The 21,223-nt window shown below is 41.0% G+C and overlaps 1 protein-coding gene across 5 annotated transcripts in view; it reads right to left on the bottom strand.

Annotated features, from left to right (window-relative positions):
- The window catches only part of MAP2K5 (mitogen-activated protein kinase kinase 5), a 291,463-nt gene extending 271,381 nt beyond the window's left edge, over positions 1-20,082 (bottom strand). For 4 of the 5 annotated variants that reach the window (XM_072614880.1, XM_072614887.1, XM_072614890.1 and 1 more), the window contains exons 1-2: positions 19,468-20,082; positions 9,241-9,289 (exon numbers count right to left, since the gene is read on the bottom strand). In XM_072614880.1, coding sequence (XP_072470981.1) covers positions 9,241-9,289; positions 19,468-19,602 — 184 coding nt within the window. In that variant the 5' untranslated portion in view covers positions 19,603-20,082. Of the gene's footprint in view, positions 1-9,240; positions 9,290-11,417; positions 11,618-19,467 lie in introns of all 5 variants that reach the window. The other variant, XM_072614917.1, reaches the window with a different exon arrangement.
- Positions 20,083-21,223: the final 1,141 nt, after the last annotated feature.

Raw genomic sequence — 21,223 nt, 5'->3', positions numbered from 1 at the left:
GGATGAAGCCAGGAAGATGGGCAAGTAACTTAACCTGTGAATATTTCAGCCAATTTTCTAAGACTATGTCCTTAATGTTAAATGTTCTGCTAGGTTTCAAAAAGCTTTATTTTTTAAACAGATAAGTGAATGTGAAAATACATTACTATCTTCCTCACTTAACCTACACTCATAGGAAACGTGGCTGTTTGGACCATGAGACTGTAACTAAGGCAGCACCAACTTAAGGGCAAAGTACTGAGTCAGTCTTTTTGAGTCTAATTCAGATGTCACTTGCTAAGTAAAGTCTTGGCTGGTGATTACAATAACTCATATTACATAGTACTTTAAGATTTATAAAGTGATTTCCTCATAAGGCCCCTGAGAGGTAGACAGACTACCTACCTCTACAGAAGTTGACAAGTATTATCAGTTCCTTTTTATAAATAAAGACAATTGTCAAGCTACTCAGTGTCTGGGAGTCTCCAGTGGTTCATGTCCACTGTTCCTGTCACAATGCTACATTGATCCTTTTCCCTTTGGCCCTCACATAGCAGTTTGCTTCTACCACTCTCACATAATTATCATATATTATTTTTCAGAATGCAAGCTCCCTTAAGAACAAGAACTTTTTTCTTTGCTGCCCTTACATCCTCGGTTCCTATCTCTCTCCTAACGTGACATACCTATTACAGGCACTAAGTAATGCTTACTTAACTAAATTTTTCAAATGTGTGATACATCCACTCTGTAGGCCATTAAAACACAACAGTACAAGGACTAGGCCTTATCAAAACTTTCTGCCTCTGCCAATATCTAATACAACGTTTTACACACTTTAGGGCTTTCTTATGTTTGTTGAGCTGAAGTAAAAATATGACAAAAAGGTGATTAAATAGTCAAATTTGAGAAGAAAATACAGATATCTGGACCAAATGTACAGGGAGAACAGCACATGTCTAGCAATTTAGTGACAAAAAATAAAATAGAATTACTATGTTACATAAGGAAACTGAATATTTAGTAAAAAAAAAAAAAAAAAAAAAAATCCTCTCCCCTATCAGGGGTGAGCAGCTCTGGAAAAATTTTTTGAAAAGGTTTCCATACTACCAAAAAGGGCAGCTAGGTGGCACAGTGGATAGAGTGCTGGCCCTGGAATCAGGAAGACTCACCTTCCTGAGTTCAAATCTGACCTCTGATACTTCCTAGCTATGTGACCCTGAGCAAGTCATTTAACCCTGTTTGCTTCAGGTTTCTTCATCTGTAAAATGAGCTGGAGAAGGAAAAGACAAACCATTCCAGTATCTTTGCCAAGAAAACTCCAAATGGGGTCGCAGAATTAGATATGACTAAAACAATTCAACAACAGAACAAAAAATCATGAAAACACAGTAAGGTACAATGCATGGCACTAAAGGTTTTACTAAAAAAAAACCAGAATGATCAGAGAATGTTAGAGAAAGGAGAGACTTGGAGATCATCTAATCCAATCTTCTCATTTTATAGATGAGAAAACTGAGGTCCACGGACTTGAAGTGACATCTACAAGGTTACCCAACTAATAGAGGACAGAACTAAGACTAGAAGCCAGATTCCTCAACTTCCATTCCATAAGTTTTCAATTATCCAATACAGTCTGATGCAGCATCAAATGAAGAAAAGTGAAGGGAAATCATCTGAGTATTTTAAACAATTTTTGCCTTATACATGGAAGTTCTTTACCATCTGACCAAAAATCATAACTGGATATGACCAAAAAAAATGGAGGGGAGGGGAATAATCTGATACACTGTTTTACAACCAGAATTCCAGGCTTCTCTAGTTGCCTGGAGCACAGTAATATGATTTTCCAGCACATTAGGGAAGCAAAAGTAGAACCAGAGAGTCTATGTACTGGCTGGATTTTGTTAATGTCACTTAAAATGGAGGAAAAAATCCTAGCAAGATACCAAATAGAGTGCAGCAGATGGTAAACAAATATTAGAAGCAATCTTCACAAAATCTGCAGTGTGTCACAAATATACAAAATGGCAGAGTTTAGGAAAAGAGAATCATAACAGGCCATATGTTGTTTGGAGCAACATGCAATCCAAAAGAGAAACAAAAAGAACATAAAGGCCCAAGAGTAGAAGAAATGCAGCCTCAGGTAAAGGGACGGTAAAAATGGCAAACGGAATACTGACTATAGAACGCAGCAACAGAGGCCACGGGGCTAACAGCAAAATGCACCTACTGACGTGGCAGTGAGTCGCATGAGGTTCACATAAAAGCAATCTAGATACAAAAATAAACAGAAAATTAAGGTTACCTATTAAACATCCTTTGTCACAAACCTTCAATGTCATTCGAGAATCAATTAGAAAACTAGAAGAGAATCACTTTCCAAAGAGAGAAAAGAAAGGAAAGCACTGCTACAGAAGTTAGGGAAGTCAAAGACTAGAACCTAGGGAAGTTCCAAAGCAGACAGTTTATCTCAGGTATTAGCTATCAGCATGAGGTCATAACAGGAGCTTCCAATTTCCACTGTCAAATCTTGTTATTTTGGACATGCCACAAAACCCTTGTGAACCCTTGATTTTGGTCATTTACATAACCAAACATATTTATGTTTCAACGAGGAGTTACAAGATCTTTACAAAGAAGATCCAGAATAAATCCATGTAAAAATTAAAATAGCTAACATAATAAAATTCTCCTCCTATAGCACTGAAACAAACCTACCTGAAATCTCCTTATAATAACCAAATATAGCAACTCACCACATGAGAGAGAGCACACATGCTTTCTGCAAAATAGCTCTGAAGAAAAGTAGTGCAAGAATTGGTATCCCCAGTTTTATACGGTGAAACCAAGTTTCAGAACAATTGGAAGGAAATCCCACAGTCAGAGAAGGAGACTTGAATCTAAGAATTTCACATTAAGTCCAGTTCCCTTTCCAATCATACCAAGCTGCATTTTAGATACTTAACACTTGATTCAGGGCATCTCTAAATCCAGAAATTTCCAATAACAAATCCAGAAGAAACCAGCACTTGATAAGCCCTATAAACTTACTTTTGCAGGATATAGGAATAACTATTTAGGATACGTTGCCCCACAAAATGCACACCTAATACTGTAACACCTCAGTCACTTCAGAAAACCAAATTTGTGATGATCCACACAAGTTATATGTGAATCTCACAAAACATAATTTTTTTTCTAGAAATTTTCAAGATCATATTTACAAATAAGGAGAATTCATTCTAAAGAAGTTATTTTAAATCAAGGATTCAAGAAATAAAACTAGTTTCAACATCTAGCAACTCCCTTAAGAGAAGAATTGCGGCACAGTGTATAGAGAGAGCCTCACCTCTGACACACACACACCGGGCAAAGCACTCCACCTCTCTGTGCTCTAGTCAACTCTCTACGGTTTTAAGCTGCTATTTTTCATTATTAGAGGGAGTTTCTTCTACTGGGCCCCAATTCCACTGAAATCACAGCTTCAGTCCTTATCTCTGTCCTTCAGATTCTGGGTCCCACAAAGAATTCTTACGTGGGTTACACCCATTACACTGTCATATAATTTTTTAAAGAACATTTATGATTTTCTTTTTGAAGGAAAGTCATGAGAGGAAATGTCTACTTTCTACAACTTATAGTCTTAGAAAGTTGTCTGGCAAAGAAATCAAAGCTAAAAAATGCTCTAAATCACTATTGATTAGAGAAATGCAAATCAAACAACTCTGAGGTACCACCTCATACCTATCACATCGGCTAATATGAGAAAAAAGGAAAATGATGGATGTTGGAAAGGAAGTGGGAAAACTGGGCCACTAATGCACTGTTGATAGAGCTATGAGCGGATCCAACCATTCTGGAGAACAATCTGGAACTATGCCCAAAGGACTATAAAACTGCGCATACCCTCTGATCCACCCATACCACTGCTAGGTCTATATCCCAAAGACATCAAAAAAAAAAAAAAAAGAGAGAGAGAGAGAGAGAGAGAGAAAGGACCTAATTGTAGAAAAATATTTGAAGTGGCTCTTTCTGTGGTAGCTAAGGATTGGAAATCGAAGGGATAACCACGAATTAAGGAATAGCTAAACAAGCCATGGTATATGATTGTGCTAAAATATTACTGAGCTATAAGAAATGACACACAGGATGATTTCAGGAAAACCTGGAAAGACTCACATGAACTGAGCAAACTGAAGTGGACAAAACCAAGAGAAAGTTGTATACAATACTGTAGGATGAGGAAGTGTGAATGATCCAAGGCAATCCCAGGGGACTAATGATGAAACATGCTATCAGCCTCCAGAGAAAGAACTGATATTATCTGAATACATGCTGAAGCATGCTATTGTCACTTTCTTTTATTCAAGTCTTTTTGTTCAAAATGACTAATACAGAAATGTTTTACATGATTGCACATGTATAACCTGTATCCGACTGCTTACCATCTCAGGGAGGGAGGAGGGGAGAAAAGGATAAAATCTGGAACTTGGAACTTAAAAACATGTTAAAAAATTACTTAACATGTAACTAGGGACAAAAAGATGTACACACATGCATGCATGCATGTGTGTGTGCATGTGTGTGTGTAAAAGAAAAGTGTCTGGGCACTGAAAGACTGAATGACTTGTCCTGGTCACACAGCCAAGACACGTCAGAGGTGAGACTTGAACTTAGGTCTTCTAGTCTCAAAGGCCAGTATCCTATCCACTGCATCATGTGCCCCTTATTGCGTCAAATAGGGCAGATTCTTAATTGCAATTTGTTCATTAATCTACATTATTAACATCCATTTGACTTTGTAATAATTTGACTAAGTAGTAGCTAGCATTCATATAACCCTTTGGATTTACAAAGTGTTTTACCTTTGTTGGGCACTAAGTGGCACAGTAGATAGTGCATCGGGCCTGGGGTCAGGAAGACCTGAAGTCAAATCTGGCCTCAGCCACATAACTAGCTCTGTGTCCCAGGGCAGATCACTTAACACTGTCTGCCTCAGCTTCCTCCTCTGTGAAAGGAAGGAGGAAAAAGAGGAAATAGCAAACCACTCCAGTATCTCTGCCAGGAAAATCCCAAATAGGGACATGACTGAAACAAATGAACAACAAGTACAAACATTATCTCATTTGATTGTCACAACAACACTACAAGGTGGTGTTGTGACTAGAAGGAAGAAGGTGCCAATATTATCCATTTTATAAATGAGGAAACCAGGGCAGGGAGGGGTTAAGTGAGTTGTTCAGGACTACAGCTATTAAGTGGCTAAGGCAAGAAATTTAATTCAGGTCTTCCTGACTCCAATCCTAGCTCTCTATCCACTGTGTCACCTAACTATCACTAATATTAAATAATATAAGCTAGCCGCCTCTAATATATATAGTTATTAAAATTATACTGCTGAGTTTTTTCATTTTAAAATGCAGATTTTTATTGTATCTGATTGGTCTTTCTACTGTATTATTCTGAGTTAATAAAGCTTTAAGAACTTGCAATATTTGGGGAATTTTTAACGTTTAAAATGACCACATAATTCCAGGACACAAATGAATATCTGTGTTGGGTTTAAAAAAAGAATACCAAAACCAGAACTTTTCAGAGTTTTGAGTACAGAGTACATTGAGAAATGAGTAAAGAATGGCAATACTTTAAGAAGGAAGGGAGTAAGTCAGCAATTTCTAGAAGTTTAAGATCTCTCTGGAGTTGCCAAGGATTTTAGGAGTTCTAAGTGTCGAGAAACTCCATATTCTAACCTCAGCTGTCACTTTACAGAAATTTCTAACCTGGAGAAAAGCAGGCCAGCACCAGGCCACAGATCCTCACAAGAAACTCATCAGTGCAGACGGCTGATCATTATCACCCTGTTCCCTTGAATATTCATTAACCTACTCATGAAACTGGGAACATCACAAAGGGTTTCTGTGGCTACCTAAGCAAGTGAGTTTTTACTCCAAGTGCAGACGCCAACATACAAACACCTCACACACTTAATACTGAGTGATTATGACAGCTAGCTGCCAGTTGGAAGCATGATCACTGTCTGTCCCTGAGAGGACCAGAGGAGAGGCTAAGGAGAGAAAGAGGACTACGGGCACAAAGGACAAACCCATTGGTGACAGGCCTGGAGCACTCTGACTTTCATCCTCCTAGAAATAGCATCACAAAGAGGAAAGGTAACCATTACATTTCCTTTACTCTTTCAAGTATATGGGAACCAAAAGAACAGTCACTAAAGAAACTGAAGAACTTGGGACTTTGATGGAAAACTTTACCAATTACAGTCAATTGTTGATTTTTTAATACAAACTGTGGGAAGCAACAGCACTTCTGAAAATAGATGATTCAAAAGCCATCATAAGTTACTGTGGGAAGGGGCTTAGATGGGAATACAGATGTGTAACTTCTGGAAATTTCACAATATATCAAACCAACTCACGAGGCTACACTGTTAGTCAACAAGTACTTATTAGGCATTTACAATGTGCCAGGCACCATGGACAGTGTTAAGAACTACTTAGGAGAATTTCAAACTGCTTAGGTTTCTTGTCCTGTTCCTTTCTATTAAACTATTATTCTCTACTCCATTCAACCAATCTGAAATGTTATAAATGGACTGTGCCAGAGACTCAACAACTGGCATGCTGCAAAGATAATGTAGTTCAATCTTCTAATTTTATAGATGAAAAACCTGAGGCCCAGAGAGGAAAAATAACTTCTTTTATCTTATGATTCTACATTATTTGCTACATAATTGATTTAAACTAAGACTAGAACCTAGTTCTCCTGATGCCCAAACCAATGGCCTTTCTGAGCAGGAACACTCAACAAGCAACATTTATAAGCATCGAATTTTAGAACTGAAGATTTTAGTTCAACTGCTCATTTTAAACATGAGGAACAGAAAGGGCCACAGATGTTCAGTGACTTTCCCTGCATCACAAAGTAAGTTAGTAGGAGAACTGGAAGCAGAGTTCTCTTTTGAGATGACTCTAGATGTAAGGAGGTTGAGGAAGTCGAGTTGCTTTCTGTGTCTGTGCCTGGTTGCCATGTTCCACATAAATGATCACTTAGTTAATGAGAGACAGTCTTTTCTAGTTGCCAGGTAAGCACTTGCTATGTGCCAGGCACTACTTTTAAAACTTTATAGTTTCTTATCTCATTTGATCCTTACAACCACCCTAGGAGGTAGAAGCTATTATTATCCCCATTTCACAGATGAGGAAACTGAGGCAAACAGAGGTTAAGTGACTTGTCTAGGGATAGTAAGTGTCTCAGGGATCTAAAACCTCCTTCAAGATTTTGCTAGGGTGCAAGCTCAGCACTAAAACTAATGTCAAAAGTTGAAATGTCAAAAAGGAACTATAAATTCTGCCCTGTATACCTCTAGTTTAAAATCCCTGAATGAAAATTTGCTTCTAATAAGCATAGTATAGATAACTCAACCGTACAGTCAACTTTTGAATTGACTTCATCACTGATGAAGATGAGCTGGTATCATTCAAGATGGCAGAGAACTCAAAATCAGAGAGCCAACATGATAGTATACAGATTCCATACATTTTTATATCATAAATCCTTCAGATAATCCAGTAAAATCTATAAATTCCTTCTCAGAGTAATGTTTTTAATTACATAAAATTAAATACAAGGCAAAGCAACTATACCGAAATATAATTATTAAACTGCTAAAAAAAACCCAACAAACCAAAACCCAAATTCATAGGCTCCAGATTAAGAATTCTAGTAATAGAAAGATCGCTAGATTTATCAGGCAGGGCTTTTATAGTCTTAGCTTTGTCACTTCATATGTGACCTTTAGGAAAACGCTTTAACCTCTCTGAGCCTCAGTTTCCTCATCTGTAAAATGAAAGGGGTAGACTATGATCTGGCATCATTGTGTAATTATATTTTGATTGGTTTTTTGCCCTGAAAATTTACTTTGTAGATTTATACATTTTTTTTAAAGTCTTCATTACCTATATCATAATGTAGGTGACTCAAGAGTATAGTATATGGCAAAGAGAAACCAGAAAAGGGTTCAAATTTTGTCATGAAAAATCTCTAAACATGTAATCTCCAGGCTGCTAATTAAAAGTTATCTACAATATTTAGTTTGGGTTTGGAATCATGTTGGTGGGCAGAGGGATGCACCTATTTTTCTTTCTTTGCCCATAAATTCAGACTTAGAGAAAGAAAGATTCAAATTTCTCTTCATGTAAGCTTTTCACATGCAACAATCTATGTATAAGTAACCCATTGAAGCTAATACACATAAAAAACTAAAGAAACTTAGTTCTGTTGAACTTTTTTTTTTACTCTTTGGTACAAGGGACTACTCACTAAATGAGTAGGAAGAGGGTCATAGTCAGAAATAAAGTTGATATATATTTTTTAAAGATGCCAATTTTCTTTCTAAAAAACTGAAGAAACAAGTAAGCCTTGAACATATGTTTATGAAATGTACCTTTGCTAGGTTTGAAAGTTCAAAGAGAAGACAGAATTAAAAAGTGTTGAGTAAATGTAACATCGTTTTCTTTTTGCCCAAGATCACTCTGCATATGAGATCCCAACTTTCAATGACAGTCACCAATGTTCTCTGAACGTCTTCATCTTATCTCTGCTATGCTCTGTCTAGAATTGATAATGTGCTCAAGTCTGTATTTGCCCCCATGTGTTCCTAGGGAGCTTTTTACCTCATCTGGTACTTAAGTGGGTCCTCTTATTTAGGGACCTGCTTGGTGCCCAGACTCTCTCCCTCTTGCTGCCCAACCAGGACAATTCCAGAGTCAAATCCCAAAATCCAATGTGTTTGCTGCCACCACCTAGTGGCCCTGAAGAAGCTAGCTGCAACATTGTTAGTCTATTCAATATTTGTTTAAAAGCTCCACTTTGTTGCAGTTTTTCAAAGCTACAATGGATTAAAATCTCTTAATCAATATTCATCAGCCTACAGGTAGTTTACACTTTTCATTTCGTTCTAGCAATATTATTCCAGTGAGAAGCAAGAGCAGATAAAGGTCATGTTGGTAATTAAAGCTATATTGTAGAAATATGCACACTCAAGATGTGATTAAATAAGAAAATATTACTCAGTTCAGTATCATCATTAAACTTGCATTAATTTATAAATATTTAAATGTACCATATGATGATCATAAATACTCTATATTTGTCAGTTTTAAAAGTAACACAAGCTATAAACCCTTTGAAGAATTACTGCAGAAATATACAAGAAAAAGAAAGTACACAAGCCATACTCACATTCGAAGGCTGTAGTTGTTGCATCCGGCAAAACCTGGCCTATCACATCCTAAACGAGGGCAGAGAAAGGATACAATTAGACATCTCTTCAGTTGTTAACATGTGGCAAAACCTCAATGAATAAGAAAGCCCAGGAAAGATATTTTCAATGTTTGCCTAAACTGTAAAAATGTTAACTCATAATCATAGCCTAACACAATCTATTCACATCCAAGTATTTAATTACCCCATGAAGAAAAAAAGTATAAAAAAAATCTTCTCTACACTAAAAGAAAAACATGTCTTTTCATTCACTTCTCCCATTTGTCCCCTTCTCTCCAATCATCCTACAATCACTCCTCATCATCATCTTTTGCCTGGACAATTCCAGCCCAGTCTCCTTTGATCTCCCTAAATCTAGCCTTTCCTCCCTCCAATCCATCACTCTCTGAACTGCCACATTATTAGCATTCTGAAAGCATAGGTCTGACAACATTACTTCCCAGTCCAGGGAGCTCCAATGGTTCCCCATTAACTCTAGGATAAACCACAAAGATCTTATTTGATATTGGAAGCCTAACTCGTGAGGTTGATAAGACACTCTACGGAGTTCTAGTCAAACTCCCCCACTCGCTATTATCCACAAAGACGTTCATTCTATCCTCTTCCCCCGCATCTATTTCTTGCCTTCATACTGAGAATGCTCATCCTCATAGCCTCTACCTTTCGAAGTCCCTCATTCTTTTTAAAGATGAGATGAAATGCTGCCACTTCTTTTAAGAGGTCACTCCTGACTCCCTCTAAACATTCAAAAATTGGGCTTTCAAGGGGACAGTGATGGTGACACTGCATAAAGTGTGCTGCATGGTTTGCAAAGTACTCTACATACATTATCTCATTTGAAAATAGAAGGTTCACCCCAATAAATCTGACAAAGAATGAAAAATACTATATAATCTTGGGGCTTCCAGTAGGCAAAGTCTAAGATACTGCTTTATTTTACTTCAGAGCAACTGAAAAATACCACTGATTAACTGAACAACAGAGAAATGTTAATGGCCAGTGAACCAAGTTGACCATTTTTGTACTGGAACTTTAAAGTCCATATTATCTGATACTGCAGCTCAGCTTCATCCATAAGCCCTCTAAGAACAGCTTGTAGACAGCCTATGTGACAACTAGTGGATATAGAGACCCTGCATTGTGTGCAAGTGGAACACAATAGACGGCCAATCTCTCTGCCCCTCCCTCTCTCCCAAACCTTTACTCATTGGAGAAGTATGACAGTGTAAGCAACTCACAGTGCTTCTTCACAGAGCCAGTCTGCTTTGGCTCATCCAGAAGCGTCACCAGCCAGAAGGTTAACTGAAGGCTGTTTGCAGCATCTCTCAGCAACAGGGCACTTAACAGAGTGACTGCAACTTTCTTCTAAAACTAATACTACAGAGTCTTCTGCTACAGTGCCAATCTGCATAACAAGGTTATATCAACACTTAATTTTTTTCTCAAAAATCTACACACACAAAAAAGAATTATCTTAAATGCTAGAGTAGCATTGCTTCTCAGGCCACAATCTGCTCTTAATAGGAGAAAGATTAATCTCTCAAGAAGAGATCCAGACTAATGTGGAAATATGTTTTACCTGATTGCACGTGTGTGTGTGTGTGTGTGTGTGTGTATACACACATACATATATACCTGATACAGGTTATATCAGATTGCTTGCTGTCTTGGGGAGAAGGAAGGATGAGAGGGAGACAAATTTGGAACTCTAAATCTTTCAAAAATGAATGCTGGAAATTGTCTTTACATGTAATTGAAAAAATAAAATACCATTTGAAAAAATACAACCGATCTGATATGAAGGATCAAATCCTTTCACCTTATATTAAGATAAAAGGTATTATCAGGCCAATGTAAGCTCTGTAAGTGGACACGGACATTCTGGAGCTGTCTAACTAACCCAAAGTCATTCTGTAATGAGATCTTAACTTCTAAGAAACTACAATCAGCGATGTGTCAATAGAGAATGAAAGTGACCTGTGATAAGCAATGGAATCTAATTACTTAGACAATCATTCATCAGCTGTAAGAAATAACTACCGTGGAAGGCAGAGCCAACATGGTGGAGTAGAAAGACGCATATACACATAGCTCCGAACCCACAACCCATAGAACATCGGTAAAAAGGAACTCACAGCAAATTCTGGAGTAGTAGAGGCCACAGCACAGTGAAGCAAAAGAGATTTCTGTTCCAGAGGGACCTGCAAACCTCTTGCAAAAGGTCCGTCGCGCTGCGGCCGCAGAGCCCAGCCCTGCCCCGGCTGCGGCACGGAGAGGAGCAGATCAGAGCGGGCTTCAGGGACGGGATCTCCAGTGGCCGTGCGGGTCCCTCCACCTACAGGTGACGGGGGTCAGTGAGAGGGTCTTCTTGGCAGGTCGAGAGGGGAGTGGGGTGCCCCCATAACTCAGGCCCCCTTGGGAGGCAGTAGCTGACGCAGCAGCAGACCTGGGCTCCCCAAGCAGGCAGGAGCCTGGATCCATTATTGAAGGTCTGTGCATAAACCCCCTGAGGGAACTGAGCCTGAGAGGCGGCCCTGCCCTGACCTGAGCACCTGAACTTAATCTCACACTGAATAGCAGCCCTGCCCCTGCCCCTGCCAAAGCCCGAGGCTGGGGAGCAGCATTTGAATCTCAGACCCCAAACGCTGGCTGGGAGGATCAGGAGGCGAGGTGGGTGTGAGGAGAATATTCAGAGGTCAAGTCACTGGCTGGGAAAAGGCCCAGAAAAGGGAAAAGAAATAAGACTATAGAAGGTTACTTTCTTGGTGAACAGGCATCTCCTCCCTTCCCTTCTGATGAGGAAGAACAATGCTTACCATCAGGCAAACACATAGAAGTCAAGGCCTCTGTATCCCAAACATGCAGACTAAATATTCTGTGGGCTCAGGCCATGGAAGAGCTCAAAAAGGATTTTGAAAATCAACGTAAGAGAGGTGGAGGAAAAGCTGGGAAGAGAAATGAGAGATATGCAGTCAAAGCATGAACAGCAGGTCAGGACCCTGCTAAAGGAGACCCAAAAAAATGCTGAAGAAAATAACACCTTGAAAAACAGGCTAACTCAATTGGCAAAAGAGGTTCAAAAAGCCAATGAGGAGAAGAATGCTTTGAAAAGCAGAATTAGCCAAATGGAAAAGGAGATTCAAAAGCTCACTGAAGAAAATAGTTCTTTCAAAATTAGAATGGAACAGATGGAGGCTAATGACTTTATGAGAAACCAAGAAATCACAAAACAAAACCAAAAGAATGAAAAAATGGAAGATAATGTGAAATATCTCATTGGAAAAACAACTGACCTGGAAAATAGATCCAGGAGAGACAATTTAAAAATAATGGGACTACCTGAAAGCCATGATCAAAAAAAGAGCCTAGACATCATCTTTCATGAAATTATCAAGGAAAACTGCCCTGAGATTCTAGAACCAGAGGGCAAAATAAATATTCAAGGAATCCACAGAACACCACCTGAAAAAGATCCAAAAAGAGAAACTCCTAGGAACATTGTGGCCAAATTCCAGAGTTCCCTGGTCAAGGAGAAAATATTGCAAGCAGCTAGAAAGAAACAATTCAAGTATTATGGAAATACAATCAGGATAACACAAGATCTAGCAGCTTCTACATTAAGGGATCGAAGGGCATGGAATAGGATATTCCAGAAGTCAAAGGAACTAGGACTAAAACTAAGAATCACCTACCCAGCAAAACTGAGTATAATACTTCAGGGGAAAAAATGGTCTTTCAATGAAATTGAGGACTTTCAAGCATTCTTGATGAAAAGACCAGAGCTGAAAAGAAAATTTGACTTTCAAACACAAGAATGAAGAGAACCATGAAAAGGTGAACAGCAAAGAGAAGTCATAAGGGACTTACTAAAGTTCAACTGTTTACATTCCTACATGGAAAGACAATATTTGTAACTCTTGAAACTGTTCAGTATCTGGGTACTGGGTGGGATTACACATGCACACATGCACACACACACACACACACAGAGACAGAGTGTACAGAGTGAATTGAAGAGGATGGGATCATATCTTAAAAAAATGAAATCAATTCCCCAATTGATAAATGGTCAAAGGATATGAACAGGCAATTTTCAGAGGAAGAAATTAAAGCTATCTATAATCATATGAAAAAATGCTCTAAATCACTATTGGTTAGAGAGATGCAAATCAAAACAACTCTGAGGTACCACATCACACCTATAAGATTGGCAAACATGACAGAACAAGAAAATGATAAATGCTGGAGAGGATGTGGGAGAGTGGGAACACTAATTCATTGTTGGTGGAGCTGTGAGCGCATCCAACCATTCTGGAGAGCAATTTGGAACTATGCCCAAAGGGCTACAAAAATGTGCATACCCTTTGACCCAGCAATATCGCTACTAGGACTATATCCCCAAGAGATCATAAAAATGGGAAAGGGTCCCACATGTACAAAAATATTTATAGCAGCACTCTATGTAGTTGCCAAAAACTGGAAGTCAAGGGGATGTCCATCAATTGGGGAATGGCTGAATAAATTATGGTATATGAATGTAATGGAGTACTATTGTGCCATAAGAAATGATGAACAAGAAGACTTCAGAGAGGCCTGGAAGGACTTATATGACCTGATGCTGAGTGAAAGGAGCAGAACCAGGAGAACTTTATGCACAGCAACAACCACAGTGTGTGAGAGTTTTTTCTGGTAGACTTAGATTTTTGTAATAACACAAGAACTTCTGAAAAAAAAAAAAATCCCAATGGTGGACCTCAAGGCAAAATGCCTTCCACACTCAGAGAGAGAAATATGGAAGTCACTCACATAATGTAGCAGATCATGTTTGTGTATGTGTATGTGTTTGTGTATCATGTTCTGATTTGTTATACGGATTCTTTCATTTATCTTAGTCTGACTACATAGCATGACTATAGTGAAAATATACTCAATAGGAAAGTATATGTAGAATCTATACAGAATTGTATGCAGTCGTGGGGAGGGAGGGAGGTAGTGGGGGGTGGGTGGGGAGGGATAAAATCGCAATTGTATGGCAGTGATTGTTAAACATTAAAAAAATAAAAAAATTAATAAAAAAAATGAAATCAAGCAGTGAGAGAAATATATTGGGAGGAGAAAGGGAGAAATGGAATGGGGCAAATTATCTCTCATAAAAGAGGCAAGCAAAAGACTTATTAGTGGAGGGATAAAGAGGGGAGGTGAGAGAAAAACATGAAGTTTACTCTCATCACATCCCACTAAAGGAAGGAATAAAATGCACGCTCATTTTGGTATGAAAACCTATCTTACAATATAGGAAAGTGGGGGATAAGGGGATAAGCAGGGTGGGAGGGGATGATGGAAGGGAGGGCATGGGGAGGAGGGAACAATTTGAGGTCGACACTCATGGGGAGGGACAGGATCAAAAGAGAATAGAAGTAATGGGGGACAGGATAGGATGGAGGGAAATATAGTCAGTCTTGTACAACACAACTATTATGGAAGCCATTTGCAAAACTACACAGATTTGGCCTATACTGAATTGCTTGCCTTCCAAAGGGAATGGGTGGAGAGGGAGGGATGGGGAGAAGTTGGAATGCACAACTGTCGAGTAATGTTCTTGCCACTAGGAAATAAGAAATACAGGTAAAGGGGTATAGAAAGTTATCTGGCCCTACAGGACAAAAGAGAAGATGGAGACAAGGGCAGAGAGGGATGATAGAAGAGAGAGCAGATTGGTGATAGGGGCAATTAGAATGCTCGGTATTTGGGGGGGGAGGGGACAAAAGGGGAGAAAATTTGGAACCCAAAATTTTGTTAAAATGAATGTCAAATAAATAAATTTAAAAAAAGAAAGAAATAACTACTGTGGTATTTTATCTAACAAATTTAGCATCTTTTTACTTGTAAATAACAGACAAGGTAGAAAAATTTTAAAGAGCTTGACTCCATGATTCCAAGATGTCAAGAGTCAATTAGCATAAGCACTAAACAGAATATAGATACATGATGTTGAGAAAAATATGAATACTAAATGGAAGCAAACCTGTCAAAGTATAACTTGAAAGCATATAAGATGAGACAGCACAGAATAACGATAACGAACTGGCTTCAAAGCTAGAAAGACACTGCATCTGACATATGCTGGCTATGTGAGCCGGGCCAACTCTTGACATCTGGGTGTTAGGCCAGTGGTGTCCAACTCAAGTAGAAGCAGGATCCCTAAAGGCAGCATGTTGACTTAAACCACAAATTAAGATTACCTATGTTGTACTGAATTTTTATTTTGCCAAATATTTCCCAATTACTTTTTAATCTATTTGGGTCACAATAGGGGAAGGGTTCTAGAAAACTCTCTAAACTAAAAGAAGATGCTGACCTGCACTGGAACAGAAAGTTTCTTCACTCAAGAGCTCCTCACACCAATGAAATCATAGGTCCAGTCTTTAATCACTACATAAAATGGGGCTAAAGGGTGACAAAATGTGGTCAAAGTCCATGATCCATAAACTAACTGGCAAATTTAAGAAGGTGGGTGGTACTGTGGAAGCACAGTGACTAGAGTGAGAGGTATTCCTGAGTTTAAATGTCACTGTTGACACAACTTACACGACACTGGGTAAGTCACATAATTGGTCTGGGTCTCGGTTTCCTTAATTGTAAAAATAAGAAGATTGGACTAGATGATCTCTGATAATATGATCTACTGATTTTTTTGGAGAAACTCAACTTCTCCTCTACGTGTCATTCAGGGCCTTCCTCATACCATCTCCCACTACACAGACTTAACAATTTGTCCCAGAAATATGTTGAGTGTCTTTCCATCACCATTTCTTTGCTTATAACATTGCCATTATGACCAGAGTTTCTTTCCTTTCACTATTTGCCCGCCAAATTCCCACCCTGCCTTTAAAGTTCAACTCAAATGTTATTTCTCCATAAGCTTTCCCTAATCTCCTAGGTCAGTAAAGGCTTTCCTCCTCAAACCTCAGGGGGCGCTCTGTTTTACACCTCTTATAATTTCACTTACCATAGATCACAGTTATCTACACACACACACACACACACACACACACACACACTTTTTTCCCCCAGAAGAATCAGCATCATACCCAAATAGGATATATCATCCCAAGAACATTTATTTATAGGTGAAACTGAAAAAAGGGCAACAGACATGAAAACCTGAATGAACAAGATCAAAACAAACTATTTTCATCATAATGATGGTGGCACCACATTTGTGCTCTTAAATAACCCTGGTCCCCAATGCGCTACTACCTAAGGAAGTGGAAAAGGCACTAAAGATGACCAAAGTATAAAAAAGATATCTACTGGGCCAAATCTACATAAAACATCTACGCTGGATTTTTAAAACATTATTTTCTGATGATTGATTTTGAAGATGTCAAAAATGACCAACAACTGCGGAAATCCCAGATAATAATCATTACTCAAAAGAAACAACCATTGGTGGATCTGCCTTCATCATGTATCTCTTCACTGCAATCAACCTTCCACTTCAGTCACAGAAGTGCAGGTCAAATAAAATCACCTCCTCTAGTCAATACCTAACAGTAGCTCACACTCAGAGCCCTGCATAACCAAACTCTCCCCATCTTTTCAGTCTTCCTCACCTTCCTCCCTCACACGTACTCTGAGGCAGGGACACTGGCCTCCTGTTTATTCCTTGAACAAGACACTTCATCTCTTGGCTCTGGCAGTTCCTCTTATTCTCCATGCCTGGAATGATCTCCTTCCTCATATGTGCCTCCTGGGTTCCTTTAAATCCCAAGGAAGATCCTAAAACTTCTACAGGAAGTCTTTCCCAAGTCCTATTAATTCTAGTGCCTTCCCTCTGTTAATTAAGTCATATTTAATCCATTTATCGCTTATTTGTGTATTTGTCACACTCCCCCATTAAACTGTGAGTTCCTTGAGTGCAAGGACTCTTTTGCCTCCTTTTGTATCCCCAGTGCTTGGTACACAGCGCGTATCTGCAAATGTTTATTGATTGACTGATGGGGCTATTAATAGCTGATGTATATTTTCTCATCTCTATAAAATCTTTATGACAATGATCTACACAAATGTTGAAGGTATCCTTGATAAAAATATGAGAAGAGAATTTCTTAAATTATTTTCTACAGAAGAACTTGTTTAAAACAATCACCTTCATAAGTACATGATGAAGGAGGCATAATTAGAGAGCAGCTTGTCTGTAAAAGATTTGGAAATTCTAATGCACTACAAAGTCAATGAGTCAATAATGTAATATAATGACCAAGAAAGCTAATGTAATCTGAGGGTGCTTTAGGAAAGATGTAGTGTCCAGAACTGGGGAGGAGATAGCACTCTCTATCCAGATAACATCTAGAGTTCTATGGTCAGTATAGGTACCACATTTTAAATGGGGCATTAATAAAGAAAACAAAAAGAAGGGAAACCAGGACAGTGGCGGGCCTTGAGATCATGCCAATGAGGATCATCTGAAGGGACTGAGGATTTATGCTGGAGAAAAGAAAACTTGTTGAGGGGAGATACAAGAGGTGGAGGTAGGCTTCAGCACACTGGGTAGGTCCTCTGCAAAGGATTCACCGGAGGACACAGACAAGAATTATACAAGATTAGAAAGAAGCGTTGTGACCTGCACTACAGGAGGCCATCCATTTGGATGAGACCATGGAGTCACATAAGTCCTAAGACATGTCTTGGATATGGGGGGAGGGACTATACCCTACCTAAGCTTTACACACAACATTCTTCATACAATTGATATTTGTTGAAGTACTGAAATGAAATTACATTTTCTGTATATTTTTTCAAAGTATGAATTTCCTGTATTACAATTCATTTCTATGAGCATTATCATCTCTAACACCAAAGATCATACTACCTTCCAAGGCAATTTTGACTAATAATTTAATTACTCCTGTCCTGCCAGTTATCATTTCTCCTCCCAGAGTCTCCATTTAAGAAAACATCACCCAGACCAGACATCTCTTCATTTCCCACAAAGCTGCACTCCTCCAGTGTTCCCCACTGTGTCCCTACATGCGCATTCCCACTTAACCTCTAAATGATCTAGCTCTCCCATAGAAATATTTCCCATGATTAGGGGCTATGAAATTAAGAAGGCAACGTTCAGGAAAACTAGAGACAAGTATCCTGACACATCATGGCCACTTAAATTCAGGTGGGCCTCCTCATGGCCTATCCAAATGAAGTCCGTATGACTAGATTAGATTGGATTACAGCTAATCCAATCTAATTATCTTACAGAAGAGAAAAGCGAAACCCAAGGTGGTGAAGTCACTTGCCTAAGAGTCACACACAAGTGTCAGAACTAAAACTAGACTTTAGGTCTCCAGATTCCCAGTTCAATGGTACTGTCAACAAACACTGGGTTAAACTAGGTTAAAAGAATGAACCATAAAAAGTTTACGTCAACTGACACCATTAGCTCAATTTACAAGTATCACTCGTCTAAGACATACTATGATCATCTGTGCAGCCCCATCAATGAAATGGCACCCAGTGAATATTTCTAGATAACCCCCGGTGGTGTGTATGGCCTCAAACTAGGTATGGGTGAGGAATACACAGTAAGATGAACCTGGACCCAACCTCAAGAGACTTAGAAAACTTGTATCCTCTACCTTTCTTCACTGAGTTGAATGAAAGGCGCTCTCTGAACCAGGATGCTACTTTCAGGGCTACTGGGACTAACATTCTGTAAGTCATTCAACCTCTCCTGGCCTCAGTGTACTCCAGATGTTAAAACAGACAATTCCTAAGATCCTTTCCACCTGTAAAGTTATGATTCCAGGTGAAACGTACTGTGAGCATCTTGACCATGTGTGAAGTAACAGTCTCCCCTGCTCTGCCCTAAGGCACATCAGGTAAAAGAAATCAGTGTAAAGATATGCGATCCCCCAGCACCTGGCCCAGGAGCAGGGATTTTCAGGGTCTAGGCCGCATGTGGCCTTCCAGGGCCTTGAGTGCAGCTTTTGGACTAAGTCCGAGTTTTACAGAACAAAACTTTTTATTACGGGAATTCGTTCTGTGACGTGTGGCTTCAATCCAAGGGTCCCACTTGAGGACCTAGAGGGCCGCGGGTTCCCCACCCCTGACCTGGCCTTCAGACGTACAAAGGGTGTGCCCCCCATTCGGACTGAGGCTCGGCTTTGGGGGCTGACCACTCACCAGCACATCTCGGAAAAGCAGCTGGGGGCCGGAGCGCACCGTCCAGTCCACAGCTCCACCATCCGGGATCTTGATTCGAATCACCAGCACCTGGTTCTCCATGGCGTGGGAGGGGCCGAGGGCCAGCCACAGCATCACCGACCCCTGGGCTCACATCCTTGGGGTGGGGGGTGCAAGGGCACTCGCTGCCCCTGTGGGGGGCGTGAACACGGGAGGGTGATGAGGGGGGAGGAGGAGGGATGCGCAGTGGTTAGAGCCTGCCTGGAGCCCCCGCCTGGGTGACAGGGCACCCCGAACGCGTGGACGGTGGGGCAGGGGGATGACCGGGAGCGAAGGGGTGCTGGCTATTGTCTGTGTGGGGGAGGGGGCGTGCGAGGAGGGGGAGGGGTGCCCGGGAGTCAGCCCGGCGTGGGGAGGAGGGGGACGACTCAGGGGGAGTGGCTTCGGGGCCCCACGAGGAAGAGGAAGCCGGAGGGAGCCTAGGAGGAGGGCGCCTAGGGGGAGCGACCGAGCCGAGCCGCTGCTCTTCCCGGCCCGGATCGGGGCCCTCGCGGGGCTCAGCCCGCGGCCGGCTCCGAGCTCGGAGCGTTCCCAAGCGGCGGCGGCGGCCCCAGGACTAGGAGGAAGAGGAGGAGGGAGGAGGTAGGAGACAGGGAATTTTACTCCGGAACCAAAACGCACGGAGCCGGAACCCGGAGGCGGGCGAGGGCTCTGGGAACGACTCCCCTGGCGCCATGTTGGAAGAGGGCACGAGCCCCCACCCTTCCCTTTCCCTCGGTCCCAGCCCCGCCCACGTGCATCCCCAGGGCTCAGGTCACCGCCCCTGACTGGCTCGGGTCCCCTGGGGGAAGAAGACGTAACGGAAGGGGAAGGGGGTGTGGAAAGGTCCGAGGCCGCTGCTGGGAACGGGAGAAAGCTGTGCGGGCTTCTCCGGCGGGGCCCCGGATAACCGCGTGCTCCCCTGCCGGCCTTCGGTCATCCGGGAGCGGCCATCCAAGCGAGGCGGGCGGGTTCTGGGGGCCGCACCCGGAGAGGACGGGCGAGCTGGTGGATGGGTGCCCGGCCGGGGACGCGCCTGGTTTACGTCTGGTGGCAGGCACGCGTCTCTCTTGTGCTACTTTACGTCCACCCTAAAAATTCTCCTTGTACTCCCAGTCCACCCCCATCAACCCGGCTGTAAATACCCGGTCTCAGCTCTAAGATCCCCCCCCCTCCCTTACCACGTCGTACTCCCCCGAAAGACCATCACCTCCCCGCAGCGTGAACCCATCTTATCTGGGTCTTTCCGTGACCTGATTTTCCCTCTGGAATGCCCCGAAACAGCAGAAGCTAAAGCGGAGAGCGGATTAACCGGCTGGAGGCGGGCGGGGCCGTCTTCTACTAGTTACTGTTGCCAATGTGGCCCGGAGCGGTCACAAAGTAACCATTCTCCTGCGGCGCTTGTTTAAATCTGTAACACTGCAGGGATGGCTGTAACCGAATGTTATTATGTTTTTATTTCTTCGCTTTTCATGCCTTTTCAAAGTCTGGTTGATGGCTGTAGCCCCTCAAGCTAACTAATTTCTAAAATTTTCCTCCCCCTTTTCTGATGAAAAAGTGCATGTCAGTAGTTTTGCAGTTTCTGAATTACATGTATTGGGGATGGGGGGGAGAGAGAGACTGAGTGGAAGGACTTCAAAAATCCTTTTTTAGCAGCTATATTTTTGATTAATGCAAAAAAAAAAATTAGCTGCTTATTCTACTCAGTAATTCCTGA

Source organism: Notamacropus eugenii, chromosome 1 (genome assembly GCF_028372415.1).
Source record: "Notamacropus eugenii isolate mMacEug1 chromosome 1, mMacEug1.pri_v2, whole genome shotgun sequence".
Classification (NCBI taxonomy): Eukaryota; Metazoa; Chordata; class Mammalia; order Diprotodontia; family Macropodidae; genus Notamacropus; species Notamacropus eugenii.
Note: the sequence above shows the minus strand (reverse complement) of the source record. Positions and strands in the feature narration are given on the sequence as shown.